Here is an 18,265-nt window from a genome sequence, read left to right on the forward strand (position 1 = left end):
ATCTCTGGACGGTTTACAACAATAAGCTCAGAACACCTGACTTTCATGAGTATTCTAGCAGCTGCACATTTATACCAGTCTAATTTTGTAATCAGTCTTCAAAGACAACTCTGTGTAGAAGGAATTATAGCAGTATAATCTGAACACACCTGGAACATGTGTGACAGAGACAAAGTTTTCTTTCTTCAGATAAGGCAGAAGCCTGAGGGGTAAAAGACATGCTTTTACTAAGGATCACTGTTTTCTTGGTGCAATTACACAGCCTTAGCTTGTTCTGCAAGCACTATTTTCATGGCATTTTATTACTTACTGCAAAAAAAGATTGAAAAATAACCAGACCTGAATGGTTGCAATCCCCCTTTAAGCATGTTCCGTAGGTAACATATCTATTAGGTTAGTGTTGAAGTACATAAAGGCCTCTGGGTGCCACTGCTGTCCTATAGAAACTTATTTTGGATTGCAGTTCACTTCACCATATAACGGGGAATGCTCTTCCAAGCGTATACAACTCAAAAGGCTCAGATTCTAGCACTTGTTATTAGTAGCCGAAGGGGTCAGTATGTGAATGGGAAGGACTAAGATAAATGTTTATTAAGGAACTAAGATGAGCAAAAAAAATAGGCAGGTGCTTATGGTGATTAGGAGGTACAAGTTAATAGCATGTTTTATTTATCTTCAGGCAAGAAACTACATACAGTCCTTGTCTTACATGCCGAAGATGAATTTTGAAAATGTATTTATTGGTGCCAATCCACTGGGTAAGCCTTGTATCAGTTTGATTACACTGGGGGATATAAAATGCACACACTAAAATGGTGAACGCTTTGGGGTGTAGTTTAGTAGGTTAGTAATTTAAAGTAGAGCTCTTGACACAGAAGGTGATGCCAGTAAGTCAGTTTCTTTGAAATAGTTAAAACATCCAGAGTACCAAAATATATCTTTCAGATTATTTTGAATTTCTGGATTGACTTCCTTATTAAAACAGAACTCTGAAATTCTGATAACTCATTTTTACATTTTGTTTTCTTGAACTAGCTTTCAGTTGAGTTAATTTACTCTTAATCTTTTAAGAGTTACTTTTGCATCTTTTAACAAGCCTTGTTTCATGGGGAAAATTTGGCTAAAAGAAGCAAAGCAAATTGTTTATTCAATAGTGCTTGTAGAAAGAGCAGTTCAAAGCTACAGACATTTGCAGGCCTTTCCTAGAAGCTAGAATGGAGTCTTATGGACACATTTTAAACTAATATTGTTCCTTCCCAATTACAGCTCAGAAGCTCAGATACAGTCACTGGATAAATGTAATGTCCCCTAGACTGCTTGTACTAGATTTGATGCCCTAGACCTTTAGGTAGGGCTATTAAGAACAGCTGTATATTAACACCCCACCCCCACCCCCTGCTTTTTCCCCTCTGGCTCTCCTGAAGCTGTAGACTTGCTGGAAAAGATGCTAGTGCTGGACACAGACAAACGAATCACTGCTGCAGAAGCTTTGGCACACGCCTATTTTGCTCAGTATCATGATCCAGATGATGAGCCAGTGGCTGATCCCTATGATCAGTCCTTTGAAAGCAGAGAACTTGATATTGAAGAATGGAAAAGTAAGTTTTTGGGAGATTGATTTTGGTGGGTGCCATTCGCCAACATTATTCTTATGGCTCATGAGAGTACAAAAATAGACGGGTGATAATATCAAATGCAATTCTGTGGCAGCATCCCTTCTGAATAGCGGGAGCATGTTGGGTGGCAGGGTGGGGGAGCACAATAGCACTGCTCCAACGGTGCATTAGCAAAAGAATAGCTCGCTTTGAACTCTTAGCCCTGTACTTTGAGATTTTGCATATTTCCATGTGCTGCATTGGAAAAGCACTACGAATGGACAGCCATTTTCACATTCCTTACCTTTAAAAAAGGCAGAGCTGGGAGCTTGCTCCAGAAACTAAGGTTGGCATAATGTTGTGGGGTAGTTCATATTTGGCCGATGTCACAGTCTCATTGGAGTGAGGACAGAAATTGTGTTTGTATTTGCTTTGAAGAAATGAATACTTTCCCTGCTTTCCTGAGCCCCACAGCGGTTGCTGAAATGGGGAGGTGTAGCTTATGATGGGTGAGATTTTTCTCAGTTTCTCTTCAGTTTCTGTTCAGCCTTGTATCAGGTTGCTACTCACACAGGCAATGTTATCTGAATTAAATGTATTCATTCACCCTCATTGCAGCCGATTATAGACCGTGGATACCGCATCAGGTATTCTACTGCCTTGCTAGAATTTTAGGGAAAAAGTCATCAGCATGCTAAGAAAGTACCCTACTGATTCCCACATGCCCTTCTCAGTGAGTTGCCTAAATGTTAAACAATGTGGAGGAAGAGAATAATTTTGTTTAACCCCACAGGATAAATAATAGGGTGGAACCAAAATCCCTCTTGTCCTCTCCTCCATGTTCACACACATACCCACAAATACAGCCTTCTGGTGCTGACCTATCAGGTAGCGCTGTTGGTTTAACTCCCAACTTTGACAGGAAGTTTAGAAGGATACCATGGTTTGATAGTATTGAAAGCTCTGAAGAGGTCCAGAGTGGGTCCATCCTGCTATTCATCTCAATGAAAGAGAGCAGGGCACCATTCCAAAACCAGGTAGATCAGTCGGAGCCTAGCTAGATCAATATGAACCCAGGCATCTGCCTGATGATATGAGGGCAAAACTATTTAAGAGGCTTGAGGTGGGGTTGCCAGGTCTGATCCCAGTATGCTTACCAGTTGGCTTTTAGCTGGGAGAGGATGGACCAGAGCTTGCCCCCTCTACAGTTTTGCCCTTCAGGATGAATGCCTGAATGGGGTACTTGGAAACATTGTGTAGACCCAAGAGAACCTGCAACTGACCATCTTCCACATGCTTTGCCACCATGTTCTGAACACTAAATTGGAACCTGACCGAAATGGATCTAAAGTGTAAATCTGGAAGCACTATTCTAATTAACAGATGTAGATAACTGGGGACAGAAATAAATGTGTTGTGGGGGAGAGATGAAATACTTACCCACTAAAACTCTCTGTCTCTTTCTTCCTCCATTAGGCCTGACCTATGATGAAGTAGTTAGCTTTGTTCCACCACCACTCGACCAAGAGGAGATGGAATCCTGAGAATCTGTTTTTCTTTGTCCCATATCACTGTGAGGGGAAGGCCTTTTCATAGGGATTCTCCATGAATCATTCAAGTGCCTCTTGCCGTGAAGATTCTCCTTGGTGGAGGGGTTTGTGTGTGTTTTGTGTGTATTGAATGAGGGGGGTGAATTTGGAGGAAAGTATTTATACAGTAACTGTATAAATAATGTTGCATGTTCTCTTGTATTTTTGTATACAACCTGGGACATGCTTCTGCAGACCTGTTTGATTGCTTTTTAGCCTTTACAGTTTATAACCAGCTTTCACTGCTCTGGGTCAAGGCAGACATTATGCAGGGAAGCTGAGATTTCAAATTCTCAGTAGCAATTCTTGCCATTAAATGGCTCTCCTACTAAGAAAATACTTAAGATAATGGAAGCTGAATTATTACTTGAACTGTGCCCTCTGATTTCCAGGATGAGAGGGTAAGGGATGTCTTTCCATTCCATACCATGCAGGTTTACATCCAAAGCCTCTTCCCAGTCTTCTGTGCAGCAGGAAAGATGGGCCTATGAATGGCTGGCTTATCTTTTGGGAGGTTTTTTTCTGAACAGTATAACAAAATTAAAAGTTTGTGCCTTAAATGACAGAGGGAAAATACAAGTCTGGGCTTACTGTTCTCAGCAGGGTAGGGAGCTTCTGAGTTTGCTGCTTTCCAGGTTGGAGGTTCGAAGGTAGCCATGTATGACTGTCTGCTATGGCCAGGATACAAATCTTCCAGAAAATACGGAGTATCCCTCATGAATCGAATTTGATCATTTCTCTCTCCCTGCCCAATACTGAGATGTTTCAGCAGTAGCTCTTTCATGCTGCCTGTTCAGTTTGTGAATCTTCTTAAGATGGAGTGTGGGGTTTTGCATGTTGTAACTGTATGTGCATGTAGGGTTTGTTGTGTTATCTTGGAGGAGGCACTGGTCTGGTAAATCAGCCAAAATTACTGTATTTAGCTCCATAGTCAGAGCCATAAAGAGTTGCAACATCCATCTATTTTTGTTCAACTATTGTTGACATTCTGGGCACTTTTTACATGAAAGGGGTTAATAAACATGCACCTTTTCTGGATCTTCCTTTGGTGGCTTAAAAATGAATTCATTTTATCGGTTTGTGTGTCCCTAAACACAGTCTGTTTATTGTATTCATATATTATAGAAATCAAGTAACACTGAAATTGCTCTGTTTAGGAACTGGGCGGTGGGGCGGGGGCATCAGTTCAAGTATTCTGTGTTCATCAGGTATACTGGGTATCTGAGATCCTATTTTTAAAGTATTTTCTGAAATTTATATAATGCAGGTATCATGCATGGATTGTATGCCTGTCTAAAAGAGTGAAGCGTTGCAGTATTTTTGTTTTTCCAATGGAGCTGGGATTTTTGTGTATTTATCCCTTTTGTACAGAGAAACCATAAAAAAATTAAAATGGCATGTGGATATGAAGCCATCAGATACTTCCTTTCTAGTGATCTCCCTTCAGGTCATATCCTCTGTAGAGATGTTTGGGCTTGAGGTCCAGAGAGCAGTGCTCTTTTATGCTACTTGTTCAGAGGCCTTCTTAAGACCAAACAAAGTTAGCTCCCTCTGCTGGACCTGCAGTCTGGGTCTGGGTATTCATATGGAAATGTAGATATATTCTGTAAAACATACAGGAAAATTATTTTTATCTGTCATTTTATGTGTAGATGCTACCATGTGACTTTCATGCAGAAATACTACAAGAAGAACTTTAAAACATGTAGGTATATTTGTCAATGGGAATATCTCAAAGCCAAGATTCTGTGTGGGAGCCCCTGTGGAGTGCACTCCTTGTCGCTAATGTGGTGCTGTTCTACTGCTTGAACTCTGGACTGAAAGTACACACTTTAAAAAGAGATTCTGCAATTTTGTTTGTATCCAGGAACTTTGCTCTAACTGGTTATGCCATATAGGATATCACACAATGCCACTGGTTTTAAAATAAACTTATTTTTCAGACGTAATGGACTGTTGGTGGTTATAAATCAATGTCTCCTTGTAATTAAATTGACCCTTTCATTTTCTTGATGTTGTACAGTTCATTCATAGCACTCCATGTACTAAACAAAAGCATTTTCATAACAGGCAACTGCATTTTAGTGAATTGTGCTGCCTTTAAAATACTTGTCTCTGTCTCCCCCAACCATCCATCCATTATTGTGAATAAAAACTCCAACTAAGCCTGTTCAAGTTGTAACCAGATAATAACAATGATTTCTTTATCACTTTACTACGGGATGTTACTGTACAACCTGAAGCCCTAAGCCATCCTGTGAGTGGGGGTGAGATACATTTTCAGGAACCTCTGTATCCACCTGAGCTTTGTTGACTGTGAAAATGAACTTCATAAACAAGCCTTAAGAAAATGGGATGGGTTTGAACATGTCCTCAACTGCTATACTACAAGAAGTTGTATGACAACACTATAGGTCATTCTTAATCCTTACTAGCATGTATTAATTGTGCACAGATGTAATTCAAACAAAGCCCTACATTTCTCTATCATTAATGATAGTTTATTTAGGTTGAGTTTTCTTGAGTCTACAGGCACGTGGATTGTAAGCAAATATAAAATTATTTTAGATTTACCGTACAAAAATGTAAAGAGCAAGCTAATCTGAAAGCTTCACACTTAAACTTTAATTGATATAAAAAGATTGCCTGTAGTGTTTGAACTGATGAACTCTTCTCCAAAAAAGTGGGTGTGGGGGAGCATCTGTTTGGAAAAAGGTATGAGTAGAGGGAAAGAGAGAGATGAAATAGCACCTGTCTGGATTTTGCTTGCTAATCTGCATGAAACCTAGACAGCTGCAATATTCAGAATTAGACTAAGACAAAAAAAATTGTAATTCTGGGGTGGGGTGAATAACAGTGGAAAAGGGAAGAGGCAGAGTTTGGAAGCTGGGAGTTGACAAAAATGTTCAGAGTTCTGAAGGAATTCCTTTCTAAAATGGCTCTGTTGTGCTTATGTTCTGAAGAAACTACTATTTTATCTGTAGGAGATCAGCAGAGGAAGGGTTACTTTCATACAGAAGTTTGCAAATCACCTGGGAGACTTCTACAAGAAGTCTATCAGTGGATTCTTCTTCAAAATCAGTTTACCTGAGACTTCATTTTTATGTGGAAAGAATAATAAAAACTTAAGATATTTTATTAAGCATATCTTGACTGCAAGTACCGAGCTTGCAGTATTGGCATCCTACCTTTCTTTAGGAAACATAAAGCAACTTCGGTTTTCTACTGGTCTCCCATAAAGGTACACACCAAATTTACACTTGTTTAAGCTTGGAAAGAATCCATCTATGATGAACCTTTAAACCATTATGTTAAAAGGTATTTTAATAATTTCACAAATCTAAGGAGCTGGAGTTTAATTTCCATAGTGCTAATTTAAGAACATCTTGAGCACTTGGGGATTTTATACTTTTTCTTAAAGATATTTGAAGACCTAATCACCCCCACACTGCCAAATATTTGATGGTGTAAATTTACCTTTCATCGTATGCCTTGTTTGAAATATCCAAAGCATATCCCCCCACACAATTGTATAAACAGTCTCTGCCAGGAAAAAAAATACTGAAAAAATAGGCAATGTTACCCCACTTTTACAGAAGGTTGTTGTATAAAGCATAGGAAATTATCTTGCGAGAAAAGAAATAAAGCCACAATCTCTGATAGTGCATGTATGAATATTTTATGAAAGCTGCATAACTTGATAAAATAAGCCACCTTTAAATGTTTTGCAGCAATTGTTCAGTGCTGGATTTGTTTGAATCCCTAAATATTTTCCTTTCCTTGCTGGAGACTTTAGACTATCATAAAAACTATGTGGAGTGTGGCTATTGGCTATGTAAAATATCTGTGGGCTTTTCTTAATTTCCATAATCACTGAAGTTCAATGATAAGTATGAAAGTAGCACTTCTACTTTACAATAATCATAGGGACTGTAACACCAGTGTATACATTTATTTTATTTATTTATTTAGACAGCTTATATGCCACCCCCTTCGCATAACTCTCGGGGCGGCTTACAATCATTAAAATCCTGCATATAAATACCAAAAAAATACATAGAATAAATACATAAAATAGTGGAAACAGCCTGGTCAGTTTAAAATCACTAAATAAACCTTAACAATTAAAATAGCATTTAAATAAAAAGGTCTTGGCCTGGTGCTGAAAAACAAATAACGGCACCAGGCGGACCTCTCTGGGGAGTGCATTCCATAGATTGGGTGCCACCGCAGAGAAAGCCCTCCGAGTACTCACCCTCCTAATATCCTTCATGGAGGGTTCCCAGAGAAGGGCCTCTGAACCGCTGATCTCAAGGGGCGGGAGGGCATATATGGACGCAGGCGCTCCTTCAGGTAACCAGGACCTAAGCCGTTCAGGGCTTTGTAGGTGATAACCAGCACCTTGAATTGGGCCCGGACTTCAATGGGAAACCAGTGAAGCTGACGAAGGACTGGGGCTATATGAGAACAACGCAAAGTCCCCGTCAGCAGCCTGGCAGCTCTGTTTTGCACCAATTGAAGTATCCGAACCGTCTTCAAGGGCAGCCCCACGTAGAGCGTGTTACAGAAGTCTAATCGGGAAGTGACCAATGCGTGTGTCACTGTTGCCAGGCAGTCGTTCTCCAGGTAGGGATGCAGCTGATGGATCAGCCAAAGCTGAAGGAACACGCTCCTCGCCACCACTGTCACTTGAGCTTCCAACGATAGCTCTGGGTCAAGGAGCACTCCCAAGCTGTGGACCCTGTCCTTAAGAGGGAGTGCAACCCCATTCAGGACAAGGTCCAGGTCCCCCATCTCAAAGCCCGAGCTGCCTACCAACAGGACCTCCATCTTGTCTGGATTGAGCTTCAGTTTATTGGCCCTCATCCAGCCCATTACCTCGGCCAGGCACCAGTTCAGTACAGCCACTGCCTCACCTGGATTGGTTGAGAAAGAAAGGTAGAGCTGGGAATCAGCGTATTGATGATTCCGCAGCCCACACCTCCTGATGACCTCTCCCAGCAGTTTCATGTAGATGTTAAATAGCAAGGGGGATAAAATGGATCCCTGTGGAACTCCATGACATAGCTGCCATGGCGCAGAGCCATAGTCCCCCAGTACCACCTTCTGGAGTCGGCCATTGAGATAGGAGTGGAACCACTGCAGAGCAGTGCCCCCAACCCCTAATCCTGCTAGTCTATCCAGAAGGATACCATGGTCGATGGTATCGAAAGCGGCTGAGAGATCCAGGAGAACCAACAGGGACCATGGTCGATGGTATCGAAAGCGGCTGAGAGATCCAGGAGAACCAACAGGGACGCACTCCCCCTGTCTTTCTCCCTGCACAGGCCATTGTACAGGGCGACCAAGGCAGGTTCAGTACCATACCCGGGTCTGAAGCCAGACTGAAATGGGTCCAGATAATCAGTTTCATCCAAGAGTGCTTGGAGTTGTCCCGCCACCACCCGCTCCAACACCTTGCCCAGAAATGGGATGTTGGCCGCTGGTCTATAATTGGTGGCCATCTCTGGATCCAGGGAAGCCTTCTTTAGGACAGGCCAGACTACCGCCTCCTTTAAAGGGGCAGGTACCTGGCCATCCCTCAGAGAGGCATTGACAACATCCAGGATCCAGGTCCCTATCCCGTCCTTGGCTTTCTTGAGTAGCCAAGATGGGCAAGGGTCCAGTAAGCAGGTGGTGGAACGTACTTGTCCAAGCACCTTGTCCACATCATCAGGCCACAATAACTGAAATTCATCCATCAATTGTGGACCAGACGGCAACATTGGCTCCTACCCTGAAGGCTCGAGTCACTAGTGGAGTCCAGCTCGTGACGAATCTGAGCGATTTTCTCCTTAAAGTGCTGGGCAAAGTTGTCACAGCGGGCCATTGAGGGTGGTACCAGATCTTTCTTAGGGCCTGGGTGAACCAGCCCTTGTACCACCCGAAAAAGCTCTGCCGGACAGCATTGTGAGGAGGCAATGGACGCGGAGAAAAAGTTCTTTTTTGCCGCCCTCACTGCCACAGCATAGGCCAGATAATGGGCTCTTGTGTTCGGTCAGATTCATCCCGTGATTTCCTCTACCTATACTCTAGCCATCTCACAACCCGCTTCATCGCCTGTAAGTCAGGTGTGTACCAAGGGGATGAACAGGCTCTGCCCGGCGAGAGGACGCTTAGGAGCAATCGTGTCAATAACCCTGGTCATTTCTCCATTCCACAGTTCGACCAGAGCTTCGACAGGAGCACCAGCCTTGTCAACTGGAAATTCCCCCAGGGCCTTCAGGAAACCATCCGGATCCATCCAGCTCCGGGGGCGGACCAGCACAATTGGGTCCGCACCCTTACAGAGGGAAAGGCCGCCATCGAGCTCAAACCTCATGAGGAAGTGATCTGACCATGACAGGGGAGTCAGATATAAATTCCTCACCCTCAGATCACCGTCTTCCTGCCCCGTCAAGAAAACCAGGTCCAGAGTGTGTCCACGTTCATGGGTCGGGCCAGTGACATGCTGAGACAGCCCCATGGCTGTCATGGAGGCCATGAAGTCCTGAGCCGCCCCGGTCAAAACCGTCTCGACATGGAGATTGAAGTCTCCCAGGACCAACATCCTGGGGGTCCTCAACACCAGGTCTGAGACGATCTCCATCAGCTCAGGCAGGGAGTCTGTTGGGCACAAGGGTGCACGGTACACCAACAGAATCCCCAATCTGTCTCAATCGTCCAACACCAAGTAGAGGCACTCTAGACCCGGCCTCGAGAGAACAGGAAGCCCCATGAGGGAGATGGAAGCTTGGTAAACATGCACACAAATCCTGAAAAAAATTATTAGATCAGATTTTTAAAGAATACCTAACACATGCCCAGAAAGAGCCCAATATTTAAGGGCAGAATGAGATTTTCTGTCATCTTGGCGTAATATATACATGTTCTCTGCAACAGAACTCTTCACTCTAACAGTCTTCTAAAACATGTTTATGTTAAGTTATGCTAAGTTTAGCATGAGATGTGCCCTCTGCAAAGAACTAGATGTCTTCCTCGGAGATGAAAACAAGCAATCCCTAACACACTTGTGTCTGCAAGCCTATTAGCTGCAGGCACACATTTTTCACTTCTAACCTCTGACCATCAGAGAACATGTTAATTGATCCACCTAATTGCAAACTCCTGCAATCAGCATGTGCTGATGTAATCAAGAGAATGGCAATGACCTGTGGCAATTCAAGTAATTACCCAGTAATGGAAGACAACCTGGAGACAACAGGTCAATCAGGTGGTTGCCTGCTCTGAGACTGGCTATCATTCATTCAACTGAAATGTGTGGTTTGCCTTAGCCCTTGTCCTGCAAGGGAATTCCTTCTGTTAAAACTGGAGCTGCAATCCTCAATCTACCCACCCGAAGGCTGTTCAAGTAGAGCTGTGGGCTTGCTTCAGGATTGCTGGAATAGAAGGTGGCACTAGTGTGTTTGATTTGTCTAGGGCAGGGGTTCCCAACCTGGGGTGTCTGCACTCCCAAGGGATGCAAGATAGCATTTTGGGGGGCGACAAAGAGGAAGGCTGAAGTTTTCTGCCAAAATTATCCCAAGAATAAAATTATTTAATAATATTTTTTTGCATTTGCATTTCTCTTTTGTCAGTCAAAACATAATCTAGGAATCACCTGAATCCACAGGCAGACTTGCTGCTCACAATCATCAAGAAAGTTCCATGTTTTGACAATCAAAAATGGGATGCTGGAACAAAGAAGACATTGAATTTTATGTTCACAATTGGGAATGATTTTACTGTTTACAATTTTTTCTAATTGCTCAATTGATATTTGAATTTTATGCACTGAGTTGAACAAACTGAACTCAAAAATACTTTCACTTGCAGGACTATGTGTCGTTCAGTCTGTTGTTCAAAAATTAGAACTGTGACTTCATCTTCAAATGTGATTACTTTAGTAGGGGGTACAAACATAAACATTCTCTAGGGGTGCAGGGCATAGAAAAGGTTGGGAACCACTGGTCAAGAGTAACTGTTCAAAAGACATGTCTTTTGGACTACCAATGCCCTGAAGAATCTACCAGCAAGGCCAAAGATCAGAATTGCCAGGAGCTGAAGTGGAACACATCTGAAAGCTTACTTTCTGCTCTCATCTATAATAGGCTGTTAGCTATATCTAGTTATTAGATAGCTATACCTAGCTTAATTTGTGCTATAGGCTGATGATTTACTACCTGGGAACTAAACAGCTGTATTGCTTAACTTGGTTTTTGGTTTTTCTCATTGTTTGCACTTTCTCGTTCTGTCTAAAGATGAGTTCTATAACTTGAAAGAGGCAAACTCATCAGTACTAAGAATGTAAGAGCTTAGCTGAATTACAGCAAAGATTCACATCATCCAGCATTCCATGTCGCACAGCAATATCTCTCGGCATCCCACACGACAGGGCATAGACCTGTTGCATTGTTGCTCTCTAACAAAGGGAGAAGACCCCCAATGTAATGGATTATATGTAATGGTGGTGTGATGCTGGCACAAAGTTTCCACTGCTTACAGAAATGGTCTTCTTGTGCATTGTCAAATACAATAGTTCAATTCTGCTTGTACAAGCCCTTTCACATTTTACAAGCCATGCTACAAATTGTTGCACAGGCCATCACAGCAGTTACTGCACAAGTTCCTGAAGTGGTTTTCCAAGCTATTGCCCAAGAGATTGTACAAACATTCCTCAAGTCCTTGTATAACCCATCATGACATCATTAGATTAGGTGTTTCTAGCATTAGTTCTTTGCAATTTTGCAACTAGCAAATCACTGGATGAAACTCATTATTACCACCAAATCTACAACCTCCCATATATGCCTATGGTTCTAAATGGTCCATTGAAACGACTCTAAAAAGAATTTATGTGGTTATTTATGGAATCTTTTAATCATTACAACTATCCTCCTTAATGTCCCCCCCAAAATTATTGTTTTCTTCTGAAAGATCCCTCTCAGCAAAGCCAGACCAGCTGTAATCTAATGAACACAACGCATGGTCCAGTCCAAAGGAAGCATTTGAAGCCCCATTGATCTTAACCTGAGAAATCTAAGCAAATACTTAATGGATATCCTCTGTATGTCTACGCAGAAGTAAGTCCTGTTCTTTTTCAATGGGCCTTTCTCTCAGGTCTATTTGTATAGGATTGCAACCTGAAAGTAATTATTTGCCCAAAATCCCAGGAGTATTTGGTTCAGACACACTAACATGTCATCCGCCATACACTGTTCTTTTTCTGTTTAAAAACAACTGAAATAGAGTTCTGTGTAACCTGAAAATTCCCATGAATGCATATGTAAAGTATTCTAATATAAAAGTGGTATATTTTAAATAAAAGTTAACCTTATCTGTGATATGAAGGTGGTAGTGCAATTGATAAAAATATCTACTCCCTTGAGTTTTTTCCCACTGTTTCATCCATCTTGTTTTCTTTCCACAAAGAAATTCATTCAGAAGGTAAAGTTAGAACAGCAGCAAGATCTCTCTTGACTGCTGGTGACAGGAGCCCTCTGCACAAAAGCTTCAAAGATAATGTATGTGGAATGCTTTGAACTTTACAAAAGTAGTATATAATTGCTAAATATGTTTCCTTACATAGAGCATCAACTGAAATAGCCAGGGTAGATCTAAAAAGCCCCATAGGAAAGTAACAGATACCTGGTGGATACCCTGAATGTCCCTTTCTTACTGTTGGATCTATATTATACTTAAAGCCAATACTTTCCACACCGGTCTGTGCAATACAATCGTCCTAAATGTCCCTCCCATTCCCTTACCTATTGAAGGGAGATGTGGCATCAACAAATGCAATTGTGATGTTCTGAGGCAGGTGTGGGAAATCCCAGTGTGACACCTGTGGTCACATTGGGGAGTCTGAGAAATTGTCCTGGGCACAACCATAAATGTCTGTCATGGGAAGTCACAAGGGCCAAATAACCTGCCCAGAAGCATTATTAATAGTCCATACCATGGCAGGAGCCAGAGCCTCCCACTTTGTTCTGAAGCAATCTCAGCAGTCAATAAGAAAATATTTTTTAAAAAAATTGGGAGGACCCAGGTGTCTCAATGGGCCCCATCAAGATATGGTCTGATTTAGTTTTTATTCCGGCTGCAAAAAGCATATTCAGTGTGAGTTACCCAATACAAAAATCTATAATCAATATACAGAAATGTATAAATATATTGGAAAACCCCCAAACATACCACAATCAGCATAATACAAATAAACATTTAGCTGTGTTAAGAGTTGCCCAAGGAAGAAATGGAGCCTATGCTGCATGCCTTCTCTTCCTGTGGCAAGCTTGGAACTGGTGATTCAAAGGGAGCTGGCTGCAGCAGGAAATTTGAATCAGCCAGGAAATACTTGCTTCTGTTACAGGTGGCTACCTTTGACACGGAAAAGGTGGGGCCATTGCAACTACCTGGCAAAGGAGTGTCTAATATGAAACCTGATGCTTTCTTCCTGGCTGATGTGTGGGCAGAGGGAGGAGGGACCTGTGTCATTGAGCATAACGTAGCTGAGAAGTAAATCCATCGCTAATGACTTTCCTAAAGGAGACTGAGGCGAAAATACGTATCTGACTTGGCCTTGAACTTCTCCAGAACTGCATGCACTGGAGAGTTCAGCTCCAGACATGCAGGAGATGAGCCTCAACAGGAGAAAGGGTTTCTGCAGGCATGAAGTCAACAAAACAGTATGGGAGCTTCCTAAGCAGTATACTTCAATTACCCCCATAGGATCTGGGGCCTACGGCTCTGTAAGGTGAGTTGTTTTATAAATCTCAGGGCTCTTGACCAATTGAACTAGAGTTGGTGGGATCTGGGATACTCAGTCTTTGGGAGGAGTCATAGGAAACTGTTTAATTTTTGGAAAGAGATTTGCATTTTGGAAAAAGTTTTGCTTCCTTGCAGCCACGATCTGTGACGCCATTCTAGGAATCAAGTGATTCATTTTCATAAGCTAGCCATGTGGGGACGCCTCCCTTTTTTCCACTGGTCCATTTTCTGTGAGATCCTTTGTGCCTGATTTCAGCTCTTCGGTGCTTTGGGTTATAAATAGAGTATCTGGTATCTGAAGACTAACAAATGGACTTTGGCATAAGCTTTTGTGGACACTGGCCACTTCATCAGACAGTGATCACAAAAGTTTATGTCAAAATAAATATGTTTGCCTTCCAAGTACCACAAGACAGTTTGCTGGGGGTTTTTTCTGCTGCAAACGAACATGGAGATCTCTCCAGAACTGATTTATAAACAAACTGGGTAAACCAGGACAACTTCTGCTTATTTGTTTCCAAATAGGTAGAAGACAATTCAAATATTGCTGGTAATGACAGATATTTAGACAGGCAGCATCTTCTCCAAGAGGGATGAGCAATTCTGTTCTCAATGCCATGGATTAAGAATCAACTCTCACAGGATGCTGGCATTTCGAGATGATTCCACTCACTAGATCCTCAAGCGGAACATAAGTAACAGCTTGTAGCCAATGAAGATCTGCATAAAGGCAGCCGCTTCCCCCTTTACATTTTTTGAAGGTGGGCCCATAAGATGCTTGAATGCTCTTTAAAAATGTACGTCACCAAAAGTTTACTTTAGTCTTGTAAATAAGCTCACAGAATTTAACAGCCTATAGTTCATTTTACTATTTCTATCATTTATCATGTTTTAATTAATTTCTATTCCATCCAAAAGCCCAGACTCTCTAAGTAGTTTACAGCAATTCATAGAAGACAATAAAATATAATAAAATGCAGATGCAGCAAAACTGTCATAAACATTCCACTACAGAACTTTGAAAACTGCATTTTAAACAATCTAAACAACTAAAAAACTAGACATGTTAAAGTAGCTGAAATAAGACTCTTGCTTCATTTGCCCCAAAAGCCATTAAGTGCCTTGGCATACAGAGCATTAACCAGGCACTGAAAGATAGCAGAGTCGGTGCCAAGCTGGCTTCTGAGGGAATAGATTGTTCCAGAATCAGAGGGACACTACTGAGAAGGCCCTTTTCCTTGTTGCCACCAACAGGAGGTGGCACTCAGAGGAAGGCCTCAGATGCTGAGCATAGTGTCCTCTTAGATTTAGGTCAGGAGAACTCCAACAAATATCGTGGTCCCAACCAGCGTGAGGATTCATCAAGTTAAAACAAGGACCTTGATTCAGACTTGGAAACGTGCAGGCAGCCAAGGCAAGAGGGCTAGAACTGGTGTTATAGGTTCTGATAGTCTTGTTCCAGTTATTAGTTTGGCTGCCACATTTTGCATCCTCTGAAACGTCTTCAAGGGCAGCCCCACATAGAGTGCATTGCAGTAATCTAACCTGGAGATTACCTGATGCAGATTACTGAAATCAGACCACGCTTGTCCAGATAGGGGTGTAGCTGATAGAAGACTCTCTATGTCATTGCACCCACCAGAGTCTCAAGGTCCAAGATGGCTCCAGGAAGCCTCCAGAGCTATGAACCTGCTCTTTCAGGGGGAATGCAAGCCCATCTAAAACAGACTAAATGTACTCCATCCAGTCAGAAGAAACTCCCACTGAATTAGGTTTCAGTTTATTCAGCTGTTGTTGTAACCAGGTTCTATCCACCACTTCACTTTCTGGAGATGAAAAGGAGAAATAGAGCTGTGTGTCATCAGTGTACTAAAGGCAGTACACTCCAAAACTCTGGTTGACTCCACTCAACAGTTTCACATAGATGTTACATAGTATGGGAGACAAAACTGACCCTGGGAAACTCCCTGGGAAACTCCAATACTCCAGTCAGTATTCCTCAAGCACCTGCTTCTGGAGTTGGTCTTCCAAACAGGTGTGGAAACACTGCAATGCAGTGCTCCTGCTCCTGCTCCCAGCTCAGCCAGCCACCCCAGAAGTATACTATGGTAAATGGTATCAAAAGCTGCTGAGAGGTGTAGAGGTATCAATGGGATCATATTCCCCATCTCTTTCCTGAGATAAGTCCTCACAGAATGTGACTAAAGCTGTTTTCATGCCAACATCTCTCCTAAACCCTGGCTGAAGTGAATACAAGAGTGCCTGGAACTTGTTGGTCACTACACACTCAAGGACCTTTCCCAGGAAAGGACCCTTTGCTGCCAATGTAATGTCATTAAGATCTTCCAGGTCCTGACAGGGATTTTTCAGGAGCAGCTCCACCACTGCTTCTTTTGGGTGGCATGGGACCACTCCCTCTTGCAAGGAGGCATTCATCATGTCCCTGGCTCAGCTGGCTGTTCTGCCTTGCTAGTTTTTATAAGCCAACAGCAGCATGGATCCAGTACAGCAACAGTTGGGCAAACCTGCCCAAGCACCTTGTCAACATCCTTGGCCTGCACCACTAAAACTCATGCAAAACATCTTGATCAGACTGTCCTCTGGGTACATCATGTACTCTTATAACAGTGGGATCTAAGTCCTGGTGGATGCAAGAAGTTAGTAGCCTGTGATAGTTGTGGAGGAAAGGGCTTTGCTGCTTCTTTGGTTAGCATTAAAACCAAGCAGGCCACTGAAGGATGGACCCTCCCTTCTCCATCAGCCTGCTCACTTTTTGACTGTGATTTCAACACTCTTCCTAAAATTGTTGGTTGTCTGTGACTACCAGGCAAGTGGTTAGATAAAAGCCTGGTCTAGTTTGCATTTAGGGAGCTAGAATTCTCTGTGGCTTCCTGACACATATACTTCCCATGACTAAAAGAGATTGCCATTTGGCCCATATTCCATGAAATAATGAGGAAAGCCATCATGCCTTTTCAAGTGAGCTTTCTTTTCTGTTGCTAAAGAATTGTCGAACCTGAGCAAGGCAGCAGAGTTTGCAGTACGGTGGGATTGTGTCCCTGAGCAGTGGCCTGTTGTTGCTCTTGAATAATGAAAGAGAGTTACAAAGCTGTCTGTTTCTTCCAGCGACAGCTCAGATTTATATTGTTATGGACTCATTGGATTAATGGGGAAATGGGGGGGGGGGATTTTAGTGGGGAAAGATGTTTAGAATTTCTACACAAAGATGTTTAGAATTTTACAACAGCCTTGCTGTGTCAGATCAGTGGCCCATTTATCCCAGTGGGCTGCCTCTGGCATTCTTGAGGGACTTGTCTGCATGCTTTAGGGCAGGAGTGAACAGAAATTAGATCTCCACATTTTTGGACTTCAACTCCCAGCATTCCTGACCATTGTCCATGCTGACAGGAGCTTCTGAAAGTCTGGAGCATTTGGAGAGCTACTTTCTTTTCTCTCCTGTTGTAGGATTTCTGTAGCAGCTGATGACAACTGAACACTCAACTTTACCATCTCTGTTCATCTCTGGTCAGTGGATTTGGAGTGTGGTGGAGTTGGCAACAATGCAGCAATGCCTGTCTATCATTATTTATATGCCCCTCCTCCAGGTGTGAGGTGTGGAGCACTTGCCTCCCTCCAGCCAAAAAATGCTGTATGGCGGGTGGATAAGATTCACACATATGGTCTTTGGCAAGCCAGGGTTAAGCTGGATCCAGCTTCTTAAAGGAAGGTGACAGCTGCTGCGAAAGCAAGGCACAGGGATCTGGTAAGGCACAGGAACTATCAGCCCTTCTTCTGCTCAAGTATTAAAGGTGCAGAAGTCTTCTGTTCTCTTTGGCATGTGGCCACGATAGTTGGGTCAGCAAGAGATGCTGCACCAGCAATTGTGGCTGCCATTGAAGCAGCCATCCACTCAGGGGCCAGCATTGATCAGTAAAAGTCGTCCAGAAGAGCACAACTTCTTGCTGCTTGGCTGCTTCCAAACCTCACAGATCCCAGTGAAGATTGTGACAGGCTGAACAATTCAGGGGATGCTGCTATCCCGTGGATATACAGCAGATTGAGTTTGTTCTTGCTGGGTTGTGCTGGCTTCTGCATCAGCTATAACCAAGGGTGGATTCAGACATCCAGCCTTTTGCATGCTGATAGCAATTGACACATGGCAGCCTGGTTATTTAAGACAATGGTCAAGTATTGGCATGCTCTGAGCAATGTGGAATGTTCTGCAGTACAGTCCAAACCTGCAGGGCTTCCTTGAGCTGAGTACTCAGGAAAGCACAGAATGCAGCAACGCAACTT

General features: G+C 42.7%; 1 protein-coding gene across 1 annotated transcript in view; it reads left to right on the forward strand.

Moving 5' to 3' along the window:
- Window positions 1-18,265, forward strand: part of LOC123024287 (mitogen-activated protein kinase HOG1-like) — a 72,830-nt gene that overhangs the window by 30,443 nt on the left and 24,122 nt on the right. Inside the window, exons 10-14 of the mRNA XM_044431838.1 lie at window positions 680-758; window positions 1,425-1,598; window positions 3,072-3,134; window positions 12,554-12,649; window positions 13,796-13,955. Coding sequence (XP_044287773.1) covers window positions 680-758; window positions 1,425-1,598; window positions 3,072-3,134; window positions 12,554-12,649; window positions 13,796-13,955 — 572 coding nt within the window. The remainder of the gene's footprint in view (window positions 1-679; window positions 759-1,424; window positions 1,599-3,071; window positions 3,135-12,553; window positions 12,650-13,795; window positions 13,956-18,265) is intronic.

This window comes from Varanus komodoensis, unplaced genomic scaffold (genome assembly GCF_004798865.1).
Source record: "Varanus komodoensis strain SLA01 unplaced genomic scaffold, ASM479886v1 scaffold1, whole genome shotgun sequence".
NCBI lineage: Eukaryota > Metazoa > Chordata > Lepidosauria > Squamata > Varanidae > Varanus > Varanus komodoensis.